This window comes from Colias croceus, chromosome Z, assembly GCF_905220415.1.
Source record: "Colias croceus chromosome Z, ilColCroc2.1".
NCBI classification, from domain to species: domain Eukaryota; kingdom Metazoa; phylum Arthropoda; class Insecta; order Lepidoptera; family Pieridae; genus Colias; species Colias croceus.
Genome location: NC_059568.1, coordinates 9698726 through 9712962, shown reverse-complemented (window position 1 = coordinate 9712962; position 14237 = coordinate 9698726). Strand labels below are relative to the sequence as shown.

At 36.6% G+C, this 14237-nt stretch overlaps 2 protein-coding genes across 2 annotated transcripts in view; both read left to right on the top strand.

Moving 5' to 3' along the window:
- Positions 1 to 891, top strand: part of LOC123705557 (E3 ubiquitin-protein ligase MYCBP2) — a 69163-nt gene extending 68272 nt beyond the window's left edge. Inside the window, exons 73-74 of the mRNA XM_045654394.1 lie at positions 213 to 321; positions 634 to 891. Of these exons, the coding sequence (XP_045510350.1) occupies positions 213 to 321; positions 634 to 755 (231 nt within the window). The 3' untranslated portion in view covers positions 756 to 891. The remainder of the gene's footprint in view (positions 1 to 212; positions 322 to 633) is intronic.
- Positions 892 to 4951: 4060 nt separating this feature from the next.
- LOC123705542 (sodium- and chloride-dependent glycine transporter 1-like) lies at positions 4952 to 13740 on the top strand. The gene is made up of 10 exons (XM_045654371.1): positions 4952 to 5068; positions 5417 to 5657; positions 5760 to 5902; positions 6190 to 6233; positions 6341 to 6433; positions 8252 to 8512; positions 11843 to 12047; positions 12346 to 12559; positions 12642 to 12907; positions 13157 to 13740. The coding sequence occupies exons 1-10, from the start codon at positions 5045 to 5047 to the stop codon at positions 13595 to 13597; spliced, it is 1932 nt and encodes a 643-aa protein (XP_045510327.1). The 5' UTR covers positions 4952 to 5044; the 3' UTR covers positions 13598 to 13740.
- The last annotated feature ends 497 nt before the right edge of the window (positions 13741 to 14237 follow it).

Here is a 14237-nt window from a genome sequence, read left to right as displayed (position 1 = left end):
AAAATCATCATAAATTAATAAATTCGATTGACAAATGTTTCAAATCCGTATCGATTAATTCACTTTAATCGACGTTTTTAAGCAGGTTACCTCTCTTCGAAGATAAAATTGATAGACGTCAAATGTTGCCTATTAAATTGGCTCGACTATAATAATATGTTTTTAAAATTCGTATAATAATTAATAATATGTATTTAAAATCCATGTTACAGGTTGCTGTATTCTTCTGTTTTGGTACTTCCCACTTCTGCAATGCGTGCCATGACGACTTCCAACGCGTGACTAACATCCCACGTCACCTTCTACCACAATGCCCAGCAGGTAAAAAAATAGCCTTATTGTATACTTTGTATTACTCATAATATAATGTTATCAATATTATTTCAAACATATCTAACACTAGATATCATTCTTTTTAATTAACTATTCAAGTGTCTAATGAACATTTTTTTGCATGAGAGTACAATTCCCATGCAAAAAATATTCTCATTTTTTATGATAAATTATTTCTGAGAATGAATTAAGAGCATTTTAATGCACATGCTTCCGCTGCTGTTCCAGGGCCAGCGTTTATTACTTCCAAACGAATGAGATACATTTTCAAACGCAATTTTCCACTACCTCACGTTCCAGGGCCCAAAGGCGAGCAGCTGCCAGGCACGACAGACGAGTGCCCGCTGCACGTGCAGCACCCGCCCACCGGCGAGGAGTTTGCGCTCGGCTGCGGGGTCTGCCGCAACGCGCACGCGTTCTAAACGTACACCCAACGACGTACACGCAGCAAACGGCTATACAGTTACAGTTAAGTTCCATTGTTGAAGTGAAACTTCTTTTGCCGCGTTGAGACTAAATAAAAAAGTAATTTCAAGCTCGTGTCATGGCAATACCTTCTCGTCATGGATTTTGGCACCTTTGAATCTTGCCAAAAAAGTTTCACTTCGGACACGTGTGCTCAGCAGTTCAGCACACACGTCTTTTTTCAAATTATTGCCAATAATTATGTCAACCCAATGCTAGGAACATTTTTCGAAACTGAAATGTAAAAAGCTGCGTGAAGTTTATTATGTGAATTAAACGGCCCTAGATCACGTATGTAGGAATAGTATCGATTGTTAAGGACAGACTGTATATAAAGTTGCGCAGGGTAGGGCGAGACGGTATGGTGCTTAGTATGTAAGGTTTTACGTAAAATACGTGACAGCCGAGCCACATTGTACCTAACTCCTAGTTCCGGCTCGAACTGCTCACCCGCTCTCAGAAGGAAGTTTAGTAGGATCAGAATGCTTCTGTGTTTCGTTCGCTTCTTCCCAAAGCGCCCGAGAGCGCCCTTCCATTATTCCCTTTTATATTACATCATTTGAGAGTATCAGTTACCTTTTTCGAAATCTGTTTACTCTTTCACTTTATTATAATCGAGGGCAAAATTCCTTTCCCTGGCTCTACTTTTGCAAATAAAACAAATAATAAAAAAGAAGAGAAAATTGTTACTTCCTTATTTAAGTCTTCTAAATTAATAAACATTTGTTATACAAAAACTGATGATCTAAAAACAGCACGATTTATAATTTTATAAATAAATATGTACTATTATAACTATCGACTGGTTATCCCTCCATATTTTACTTTCTTATATTGTAACGTTTGAGAATATTAATTAGCAACTTCGACTAATCTACAATTGTTATTTACTTTCATACGCTTTTTATATAGATATTCTGAAAGTTTGTAATGGATATAAATAAAACGGGAATTCGATGTGGTTGTAATGAACGACGAAACAATAATTCGTAATTTTATGTACTATAAAGGTTACATCTTATCCCATTGAGCCCCAAGCGGTCCGATCGGTCCAAGACACAATAGATTTTTTATTGTGTCTGTGGTTCCGGGGCCTGAGTTATTAAAGTCATAATTAAAATTGAATCAAAATTAAATTGTAAAAAAGACACAATTAATAACAAGCTCATCTTACAATCGTAAGTCGCTTGTAAATATTAACTCAAATTTAACTACAATCGCACATTTGAAACTACACAACGTCCATTACATAGTGCTCGTAATTGTGATCATAATTTATAGAATCAATAAGGCTAGGTTATGGAACCTTTGCAGTTAGTAATATTTTAATTTAGTAAAACCAAAATTTCATCATAATAATATGAACTATAATAAAAAATGTCACAAATTTATGTTCGCTAATCATTATAGCTCGGATCTTTCACGAGGCGTCATAAATTTCCTATAATATACACAACTTAGAATTGTAAAGAAAAAATGACATAATTTATGTTCCCTATCTCAGTGAACAACTTATATTTAAATACTTATGAGATTTTAATAATATGCCGTTTTCACGAGGACTATCGTAAAGCTTCGAAATTGGCATTATTAAATAAGACAATGAGAAAATACTTGGCTATGGTTCCGATCTATTACATTATAACGATAGGCGCTACTATGGACTCGGCATATTCATTGCGTATTTTAAACACGAAGTTAACTTGGAACATGTTTAGTTTTGTGATGCTCGCCTAAATTAATTGTCTATAATAAAATTCAAAATTGAAAACATTACCTTCAAATATTTCTCACAGGAGCGGCATTTTATTGCATTATTTCCAATCAAGAACTTTATTTTAATTACAATAAATATTTTCTACAAAATTTACGACAGATAATTCGCGTTATTATTAAATTTTGGTGTTTTCTAAATTTTCGAATGAAACTTGAATGAATAATATTTAAGGATACTACCCACGACAACTACTGCGTCCGTAACAAGAAGGTATCAGGCAACAAAATGGTTCTTTGTATTGAAAGGTACCTATGAGACTATGCCCACTTGATCGTTCCATCACTGATGAACACCAGCTTTCCGATCCTAATACGCCTCTTACGGTCATAGTACGTTGTAGAGGGTAGAGTTCCTAATGCGGAAAATTGAGCATCGAATATTTACTTTGTACTTAGTTGTAAATTTATCATTGGTTCTCTTTTTCATATAGGTTCTGCGATTATTTGAATCTGCGAGTTACTAATTAAGTTTCATACATTATTGCTAATGTTCCTCTTATTGCTTTAATACACCTATATTTTTGTTATTCGTAATTATGATAAAATTTGTTTTCGATTCTTCAACTATATATTCATCGTAGTATTGATGTATAATCGTAATATATAGATGTTTTAAATGTAAAATCAATGTTGTGTATTCATTATTATCTGTGTCTAATATAATAATATCGTGAAATATATTAATTATATGTTATCTGTGTCAGTATTCTGTGTAAAAATGTTAGAATTTCCCTGAAATAAATTCATACCTACATTGTTAATTAAAAATGAATGTAAAGGTTATATGAAGTCATTTTGAATGAAAACGGGAAATTAATCCCAAAGATCTAATAAAAAGTAATTATAGAACAGCAAAATCAGAGAAATTCTAGCATAGTACCACTGCTTATTATTTCCCCAATTTGTATAATATTGTTTATATTCTCCTGTACCTAAGTTAAATTAAGTGATTATAATATAAATGCGTAAGTTTTCTGGAACTTCTTTTGTTCACAAAGAAAAGGTCGAAGGTGAATATTTTCATAATCATAATTTTGGTTATTTCCATTTAATATTCTAAATTTTAGCTTGATAAATAACAAACATCTCATATCGCTAAAAACTTCGCATTTATAAATTTAGACAATTTCTGTGGATATATTTATTTAAGTTAAGTTATTTATTTAGTCTTATTTGTGTAAACATTTATTGAGTATCACTTGGATATTGCGTTCATCCCATATTGTATTATTATTTGCTTGCGAAACTATAAGAATATTCGACGGTGTTGTTTCCAATCGATGTCGTAAATCTAACCGTGTAACATTTTATGTATTACAATTTAACAGTAGAATCGATGTGCAGTTAGTTGAAGTTCAATCTTAATGTTCAATGTGACTAAATGTTAGATTAAAAATGGACGTCGAGCAAAAATCATTGCAAAGTGGGGAGGATTGAGCTGATTGCGCATTATATCTAGGCGTAAGCAATTAAAGGAAAGATCTATTTTTGCTCGATTGTCGTCGTGTGGTTAATTACCTTCTATACTAATAACATATAATTGTATTTAATGCTCTATCTTCATAAATAAAACTCAGTCGATTGCGAAGGCAGATAACGACATTCTTTTCCTGCAAAATTTGTTACACTTCATAACTCTTTGGGACGCAAGTAATAAATTGTAAAAAAATATATTTTGTTTAAACCTTTTGAACAAAACGGCATAATATAAAGAAATCACTTTTATCAAAATTCACCATTGTACCATTCCCATGTCGTTTCATTATGTAAAATTCGCACATCATGATGCACTTTAGATCTCTCTATCTATAAAATTATTTTAATGTAACAGAATAGGCTAAGAAGTTTTGAAATAAAGTCTTAGAAATATATTTTCTTTTATTTTCATACTAACTAACTAACTAACTAGTTACTTATTAAAATTTCAACATTTTGATGAGCAAGCAAAGTTGAATGAAAAAGTTACGAACAATGAGACCCGATAATGCTTATTACACAAGATATAGTTAATATCATTAAATTATTAATCGCTTGATCTTAAAAAATTAAAAATGTAACAACACACGTAAAGCACTTGTAAATTGACTCGGGTGCAGTATACTGCTTATATATTCATCGCAAATTATTGAGAGCAATAATTGTGTGTGAGAGTAAACAATTACGGTCATAATAATTAATTATAAAATATAATATCTTCGTTGATCAATGAAACAAAGTAGTTATTATTTACAATTAGCATGGTATGTGTGAATTGGTCAGTGCTGGTGCATTAGATTAGCAATCGTAGTTTATTATCTTTGTGTAAACAAGCAAGAGAGACACTTCACTTTCATATCAAAACGTCGAAAGATTCGTCCGTTGTAGTCGATATCTTTATCTTAACTATATCTAGAACAGGCACCGAAAGTCACACATTTCTTGCACATCAGTTCGGAGGATTGTTATTATGTGATTTGTGTTGGTTTTTATAATGATTGACTTCTATAAATTAAAGGTAATGTCTGTTTTTTTTTGTAATGTGTAAATAAAAGAGTGGTGCTTTTTGCTATTTATATAAATATAGGCTAATAGTTTGTTTATAAGCGCATTATTAATATGATGAAGAAACATCTATATTGGATTATGTACTGGGAGTACAAATATTGAATCGACAATTATTATTTGACAAAATCCATTAATAAAAATCATCAATTAAAATAATTGATGAAAATAGCGTGGAAAGTTTATGTGTCAAGTTTAAGTACCATCAAGATTGATTAATATACTTGAAAACTATACTTCCTCTTAGTAGCTGATAATTAATTACTCGATGGTTCAAGATAATTCAATAATGTTGAAATAGGTATGGTTAATGTGGCCGCAAATGCGTGCCCATCTCTGCACTCTGGCCGTTGCATACAGTTTGAACAGCACGTGGCGCATTCCTCGAGATGGCTTCCGTTATGGCGGAGTGGCTTATGGTCTTGTGTTGACGTTGGCAATGCTCATAGTGGCTTTACCAGCCGTCATTCTACAATTGGCCACTGGACAATTGAGCCAGCAAGACGCTGTTGGTGTATGGCGAGCAGTGCCTTTCTTTAAAGGTAATTTCTTATGATTCTTAGTAATGTCAATTCAATATTATATCTCTACCTACCTCATGAGAATATTTTTAAAAATGTTAAAGAAAATATGTCTATTTTTAGGTATTGGATACATCAGACTCCTAATATCTTACATCGGCGCTGTGTGCGCAATTATTTACTTGGCGGTGTCGGCTATGATTTTTATGTTCACACTAAACAATACAATACCATTTAGTGATTGTATAGAGGTTGTGGATGATGGCGTGAGTTTATTATACAATGGATGTTAATTTACACTTATTTGAAATCTGTTCCTTGAGAGTTTTCAAAAATGTGTCCGGAATACCTAAGCCTTTTTTCAGGATTGCATCCCGTATCATTTTCATACATTCTTGTTTACCATTTCTATGTTAAACACGAATTGTATATTTATATTTAAAAATTAAACCCTAAATTTGGCTAAGTGCAAATCTCGAGAACGTACGAACTCATTGAAAACTTTTTAATCCTTTCCCACCCATTAAGTTTTTTACAAAACTAATATTTACAGGGTCAAGACTTGGAAGTTATCCAAAATGCTACATTGTGCTTCAAGTAAGTCATAAAAAAATGAGTTCATTAAAAAAACCGTGTGTCAATAAACGACCTGTATGTACTTTTTAATAAACGATCCTCAATAATTACTGTTCTTTACTTTACAGTCAAACAATCTTGGCCCCGATTAGTGAAAAACCAGAATATTACACCGCATTAGTATTGGTAATTGTTTTCCTTTGGATTCTCTTTCCTTTCCTGTAAGTATGTAATTTATAATACAAAGCTTTGTACGTATTCTTGTAGTACGTTAACAGTTTATTAAATTACTTACCTATTATTCTGCATATGTAAATGTAAGTGGTTAGTGCTTATTTTAATATGCATGCCCAGCCGCCATAGTGGTTACTGGCCGTGCCAAAATTGTCGCGTAAAATAAACGTATTGTTGAAAGATGATACAGCACAAATTTATTATAGCTATAGAACATAGAACTGATTAAACACTACAAATTCATTCATTTCAAAACGCTCTATTTCGAACCATTTACACTGCAACTGCGAATGTTCTCAGAATGAGGAAAGAGCGCGTAAGTTGGCAACAGGAATCTGCTACTTTCTACAGAAAATTGTTATAAACCACTAGCGTATTAAATATTAATGCCTAAGAATACAATATGACTTACTTATAGATATTAATGCACGGTATTCTGATTCATGTGAGGTGGATAATCAGTTGCACAAAATATAATGTGTTAATGAAACTATTATTCGTTGGTAGAGGAAAGTCACCAAATATGGAATACCATTTTGTTTTTGGGATATAAAAATAAAACTTCACATAAATTAAATCAGTTTATTGTTTTTACTGATCAGTCATACATCCATAAGTAGTAATTAACAGCCTTTAACCAAATATATCAGTAATCAAATTAAAATCTTACACAAAAAACAAAATCACAAATGAGTAACCAAATATATGGCTATCGAATAGGTACCCATAATTATATGGAATATAAGCATAAATCAACATAACAATAACAAAAATGTAATGAATATCTTTGAGATCAATTAAATGAATATAACATATTGTGATAAATGAAAGAAGTTACGTAATTACTTGCAAAAGTCACAAATCCAGATCCATTTGGACCAGCACATCATAATGTGTTCAGAGCCGTACATCAAGTATTTAACTCAACTTTCTCCACTTTCATCCATGGAACAGAACCTCCTGACTCTGCTGATGCATGTATGTTACGTTCTGCATCTGCAGAGTCAGAAGGCACTTGGTCCATCAACTCATCATGTCCACTTCCTTCATCAAACTGGATAACGTCTAGTTCCTCAGAGTCTTTCTTCTTCACTATCATCCTTATTTTTTCTTCGTTTGTTTGTTTCTCTTAATAAAATTAATAACGTTGAAAGAAGAAATAGAAATATAAAGATGAAATAAAGTTGTCCCAGAGACTTGGAAATCCTGTGCCGTTTTCAAATACCCCATTTTCTTTTCCCGGACGAATTTTATAGATTGTGCCGTTTTTTCTTCATCCCAGATTTTTCGTTAGGTTGATTGTAAACCGGACATTCTAAAAACAAACATTACATACAGTTTTTAAAGAAATAATAGCAAGTTTATAATATTCCATAATTAGACCCCGACGACTGTATATATTTGGATTTCTATACTAGTTCAAACTCTTCTAAATATTTTTCAATTCACAATTATTTAAAGACAAAAGATCACAAAATGGTGAAATAAACAGAATACCCATATACTAAATAGTATAACACTTATGTAAACAAACATAATAGCCGGTAATTACTCATTTATTACTTACCTTAAAAATTTTCTGCACGGGAACAAAACAAAACACGCCTGCCACACGTAAACCGTTCGCGCAACTAACTCGATGGTGTTAGTGCGATAATTAGTACACCGAATGAAACAGAAGATGGTCGAATATTGCAATTCATACTTATAGTCTTAGAGAAATGAAGGAATTCCATATTAGAATACTATTCCATATTTGATGACTTTCCTCTATATATTTATTTAATAACCTGTTTTATTTTCAGACTATATAGTCCAGTTAAATCTATGAAGAGAATTTTCTACACATTGGGGCCAGCTTTACAAGTATTGTGGATTATCATAGTATGTTGTATCGGAGATAAGACTGGATTAGCTTGGTTAAGCAAGAGAGAGGATTGGGCGAATTTCTTAAAGCCTGAGATATGGAATATTGCCATTTCTCGCGCATTGTTGGCGGCTCAAGTAGCTGGTGGCTACTTAATATCCGCTGGGGATTCAATTTATGCAAATTCGGATGTGGAATGGTATGTATTATAGCAGTAGTATACAGTAAGTAATTTAAGAGATAGCGCGCAAGAGCAACTTTTGTCTTCGCAACTATTTTGTTTCTCCCATCAATTCTATGGGAATTTGCGTCGCTATGTGCGCGCACTTTCTTACTAGCCCATAGAGTTGATGGAGGAGATAAAATAGTTGCGGAGACAAAAGTTGCTCTTGCGCGCTAGCTCTAAACCCATTGCCGTCTTTACCATAGGGGCACAGGGGGCCAGTGCCCAGGGCCCCCCATCGTCTGGGGGCCCCCTGGAGGAGATTTTTGGAGACAATTTTTCTCACATATATCTCAAAATATTTTATTAAAAGCAATACACTTTTCTCGTTGCCAGAACGTCAGATCATTTTCAGATTTATTCGAATCAAAACATCTATGTATAGAAATAATTCGAGTGATTCGAACACCATTATAATTAACTTATCAGACATTTACTTGAATTATTTTCGGAATTATGAAAATAATAACAAGTATAAGTTTACAGAATACCTAGCTTTTAATATGGGCGTTGTGACAAAACTTTAATCTCTGGGCCTGTAGACAAGTGGCAGAAACGCTAGAGAATAGAATCCGCTATTGATACTAATAATTGATATCCCACCAAAAACATAAATGTAAAAATTGGAGCCGAGTTCAGTTTTTACATTCATGTTTTTGGTGGGATATCATTACTTTTTGGACAGAAAATTACTCTGCAAATTTGATTTACTTCAAGAATATAATACTCTTTATATACGATTTTTTTTTTGTTGCGGTTTCTCTGTATGGTTTGTTTAGTATTATTTTCTATATTTTCTTGTATGTTTTGAATGTCAGCGCACATTGCCCTGTGCAAAAAATTATCTGCAATTTTTTAAACACGTTTTCTGTTTAAAAAATTACATGATTTTCTAAACATCCAGCGTGAATTTGTACACACACTATTACCAAGATGCAAAGATCGTTGTAGAAGAATCGTCGCCGTGGTCGCCTTACTCCATGACGTGACGGTATTGCCATGACGCGATCTTGAAATTTTACTCTAAACGCGCCTAAAGATGTTTCACTTATATTAATATTACGTAAATTAAATCATTTCGACCTTCGACGAAGCCTTCTTTCATTACACTGAAATTAGGTAAAACTAAACTACGAACACGAACACGAACGCGAACGCGAACGCGAACGCGAACGCGAACGCGAACGCGAACGCGAACGCTAACGCAAACGCAAACGCGAGCGCGAACGCGAACGCGAACGCGAGCGCGAACGCGAGCGCGAAAGCGAGCGCGAACGCGAGCGCGAACGCGAGCGCGAACGCGAGCGCGAACGCGAGCGCGAACGCGAGCGCGAACGCGAACGCGAGCGCGCACGCGAAAACGAACGCGAACGCGAGCGCGCACGCGAGCGTGAACGCGAGCGCGCATGCGAGCGCGAATGCGAACGCGAGCGCGAACGCAAACGCGAGCGCGCACGCGAAAGCGAACGCGAACGCGAACGCGAGCGCGCACGCGAGCGCGAGCTCGAAAGCGAACGCGAACGCAAACGCGAACGCGAGCGCGCACGCGAGTTCGAGCGCGAAAGCGAACGCGAACGCGAGCGCGAACGCGAACGCGAGCGCGCACGCGAAAACGAACGCGAACGCGAGCGCGCACGCGAGCGCGAACGCGAGCGCGCATGCGAGCGCGAACGCGAACGCGAGCGCGAACGCGAACGCGAACGCGAACGCAAGCGCGAAAGCGAACGTGAACGCGAGCGCGAACGCGAGCGCGAACGCGAGCGCGCATGCGAGCGCGAACGCGAACGCGAGCGCGCACGCGAAAACGAACGCGAACGCGAGCGCGCACGCGAGCGCGAACGCGAGCGCGCATGCGAGCGCGAACGCGAACGCGAGCGCGAACGCGAACGCGAACGCGAACGCAAGCGCGAAAGCGAACGTGAACGCGAACGCGAGCGCGCACGCGAAAGCGAACGCGAACGCGAACGCGAGCGCGAGCGCGAGCTCGAAAGCGAACGCGAACGCAAACGCGAACGCGAGCGCGCACGCGAACGCGAGCGCGCACGCGAAAACGAACGCGAACGCGAGCGCGCACGTGAGCGCGCATGCGAGCGCGAACGCGAACGCGAGCGCGAACGCGAACGCGAACGCAAGCGCGAAAGCGAACGCAAACGCGAACGCGAGCGCGCACGCGAGTTCGAGCGCGAAAGCGAACGCGAACGCGAGCGCGCACGCGAGCGCGCACGCGAGCGCGCACGCGAGTTCGAGCGCGAAAGCGAACGCGAACGCGAGCGCGCACGCGAGCGCGAGCTCGAAAGCGAACGCGAACGCAAACGCGAACGCGAGCGCGCACGCGAGTTCGAGCGCGAAAGCGAACGCGAACGCGAGCGCGAACGCGAACGCGAACGCGAGCTCGAAAGCGAACGCGAACGCGAGCGCGAAAGCGAACGTGAACGCGAGCGCGAACACAAACTCATACTCCAACACCAATTCGAATTCGAACGCGAACGCGAACGCGAATTACTAGTACTTGTAGATCATAAAATTATTTATACAAAAGAATCAATACATTATTTGTAGATGTAGCTTCCTACCATTTTAATAAGAAACGGCTACGAAAGAATAATGTGTGCGTGTACTTGTGTACACACGTAAGAAGTGAAACTTCTTTATAATCTTATTTTTCCAAAAATTATATACATATATGCAACTTTACAGAAACGTCGTCGAAGACATCGAATCACGCGTGGTAGGGATAAGAAAAAAATGGCGCGTAACGAAAAAATGTTACACTAAATTTTTTTCCAACCCCGATAAAGAAGTTTCACTTCAAAAAATCCAGATGCTAATATTAAAAAGATAAATTTGAAAAAGAGAAAGGTAATTTGAAAAAGTAATTCTTAAAATATTTCTTAATTAAATTTAATTTAAGTCAACTTTGGAGCGCCATTACAGCAGCAGCAAAAAATAAGGAAAAAAAGTTTCATCAAAAGACCATATACCTAATACAAAATTGGTCAGAAGTAACTTTTTTGTAAAATGTATAAAAAAATGGAGCAAAAATTTTCTCATTTCTTATTAGTTACTTCTATAAGTTTCAATTTAGGGCAAAAACACATAATATATTTATGGGAAAAAATTTGTATAACTAGTTTGGTTTCAAAGGGCCCCCAATTCTTGTGTGCCCAAAGGCCCCGGCATAGTCTAAGACGGCCCTGACTAAACCTACAAAATTAATTACATGTTTCAGTATTGTTGTTATTGGAAGACAAACAAATATTTTTCTATTTACGCAGAAAAAAAATTAACGTTCATGATTTTTTTCAGGACACCAATTTCATTCGTCGGTATAAATATTGTGACAATTTGGTTTGGTCTTACTATTTGGTTTGCTCTCGGAAGTAATGAAAATGATACTTCAAATTTTTCTGTACTCGCACAAACATATAATATTACTGTAAATAAAAATCTTAGCGCAATTTGGCCCCTACTTATATTTGCGACTTTGTTTTTATCTGGAATAATTAGCATGGTAAGTTGAAATAAAATATAAATTTTTATTTTCTTACTTAAAACGTCTTCATGAGTCTTATATTATTATGTCCTCCACACTAACCAAATGCCAGATTTCTCAAGTAATCAAACTCTCCTTTTTTAAGTAGTTCGACTTACTTAACTTTTTTTTGTAGTTTTGCATTTGCCTCTTCAATTTAAGTAAGTCAGAAACCATAACCAGCACTAATCGCTGTATGTACTCTCTATGTGTGTACTCTCTACATAGTATTACTGATTTCCAAAACATATTGTATTCTTTTGGTTACTTATTTCAGATATCTTTGCTATATCCCATCTATGATCGTTTCCGTCGTATCGGTGGATACAGGTGGCGCTACATTTCAGTATGCAGTTCTCTAGTTGGTTCCGGGATAGCCGCCGCAGCACTCATTGACAACTCCATGCTAACTATGTTGGAAGACACTATACTCCCGTTCCTCATTAACTTTACAACTGCTATTGAAATATTGGTTTTTGTTTTCATATACGGTACGTCTCAGTAAAATATAAATTAAAATAAATTATCAATATTGTGAAATAAGATTTAATTGAACGTATTATTCACTTCTAGGTTGGAAGGTACTTTCAGAAGACGTAGAATTTTTGGCTGGCAGACAATTGATGAAGTATTGGGTGTGGGGTTGGTGGGCTGCACCTGGAATTCTTATTCCATTTCTAATTTGGTGGTACATCGTCAGGTTTCTAGACGATCCCCTGTGGAACGAGCCGCCTTGGGACTCCACTGCCCTTATCGTCGCGACTTCAATATTTGGCCTTGTTTTAATAATATTTGCCACATTTTCCGTTGCCAGACAAGTGCAGTACGATATTATTGGGGTAATTATATTCACATTTGTATCGTTATAATTATATGATTTGCGAAATATCTGTTTATATCCTACTGCTCGAGCGAATTTATTCGATTTTCCGCAATTCCGCAACTGTTTAACAAAGGAAAAGGCCTTGCAACTTTAACTGTTAATAAAACAAATATTAAATGTAATTATTATTTCTATGGCATTTATGTGCAATTTTCAACACAGAAAAAACGGGAAAATATTATCTTGAATAATTTATTTATTGCAGAAGTTAAAATCATCATTTAGACCCTCGCGGCATTGGGGTCCAAGAGATCCCATAGCTCACTATTATTGGCTAGCGAGGCGGGAACAGCTGGATTACCAAGGGCCCAGGTCTCGGTATCGCAGGAGGCAGTTGGGGCAGTTTTCGGGAACATCGAGTATCTTAAGTATTTCTAAATTACAAGAAGTCAGCAGTGGCACATCGGTTGAAGTGAAACGACGATCCAACTCGGACGATTGGTTGTATAGTTATAGAAAGGATTATCTGTCAGAAATGTTTGACATTCACTATCCCAACAAAAGGCGATCGAAGTCTTTAGACTGGGCGATCCCGCACATAGTACCCAATGGAGGATACAAGAAGTATGATAATACACCGAGTTGCGATACTACTCCCAGTGATTCTTATGTTACCGTTGAGAATATCCCCGTCTCCAATACTTAAAGGACATTAAAGATTGCTACTATATTTAATTTAAATATTGTGAATGTCTAGTCACGACTATTAGTTTTAGTGAATGTTTTAAGTACCTCATAATTTACTATCTAAATTCTAAGTTAGTTTGATTAAAGTTATAATAGAATGATGTTGATGTTGTTTTAATGAAATCCTAGAGCATTTTAAATCGTATGCGATATGATAAGTTAAACCACCAAGCGAGGTAAATAACAAACAAAAATCTAATACTTAATGTTTCATATATTATATTGTTTGAAGAAAATAATTTATTCAACTGTTAAAAAACATCGGACACTGCGTGAATTTCCTAAATGAGCAATGCCCTTCGCAATGTGTATTTTCCCTAAAGCAACCTTAGCAAACTTTTCACAGCGCCACAATTTGACCAGGAAGTGAATCAGAGCGGCCTCCTCTAGCGGGGCTACGTGACTCTTGTATCTGTGACCTTCCTTTAGGAAGATGACTGTGCTACCTTATACGGTTTAGCCTATGCTTTGTTGATACGAGATTGACCGATATAATGTATTCTGGCCGTATCGCATATGCGTCACACGCTGCACCGAAAGCATGTCGAGAAATATAATTGCTCATTATATTTTGCCGCGGCGCACATTTACATAATGAT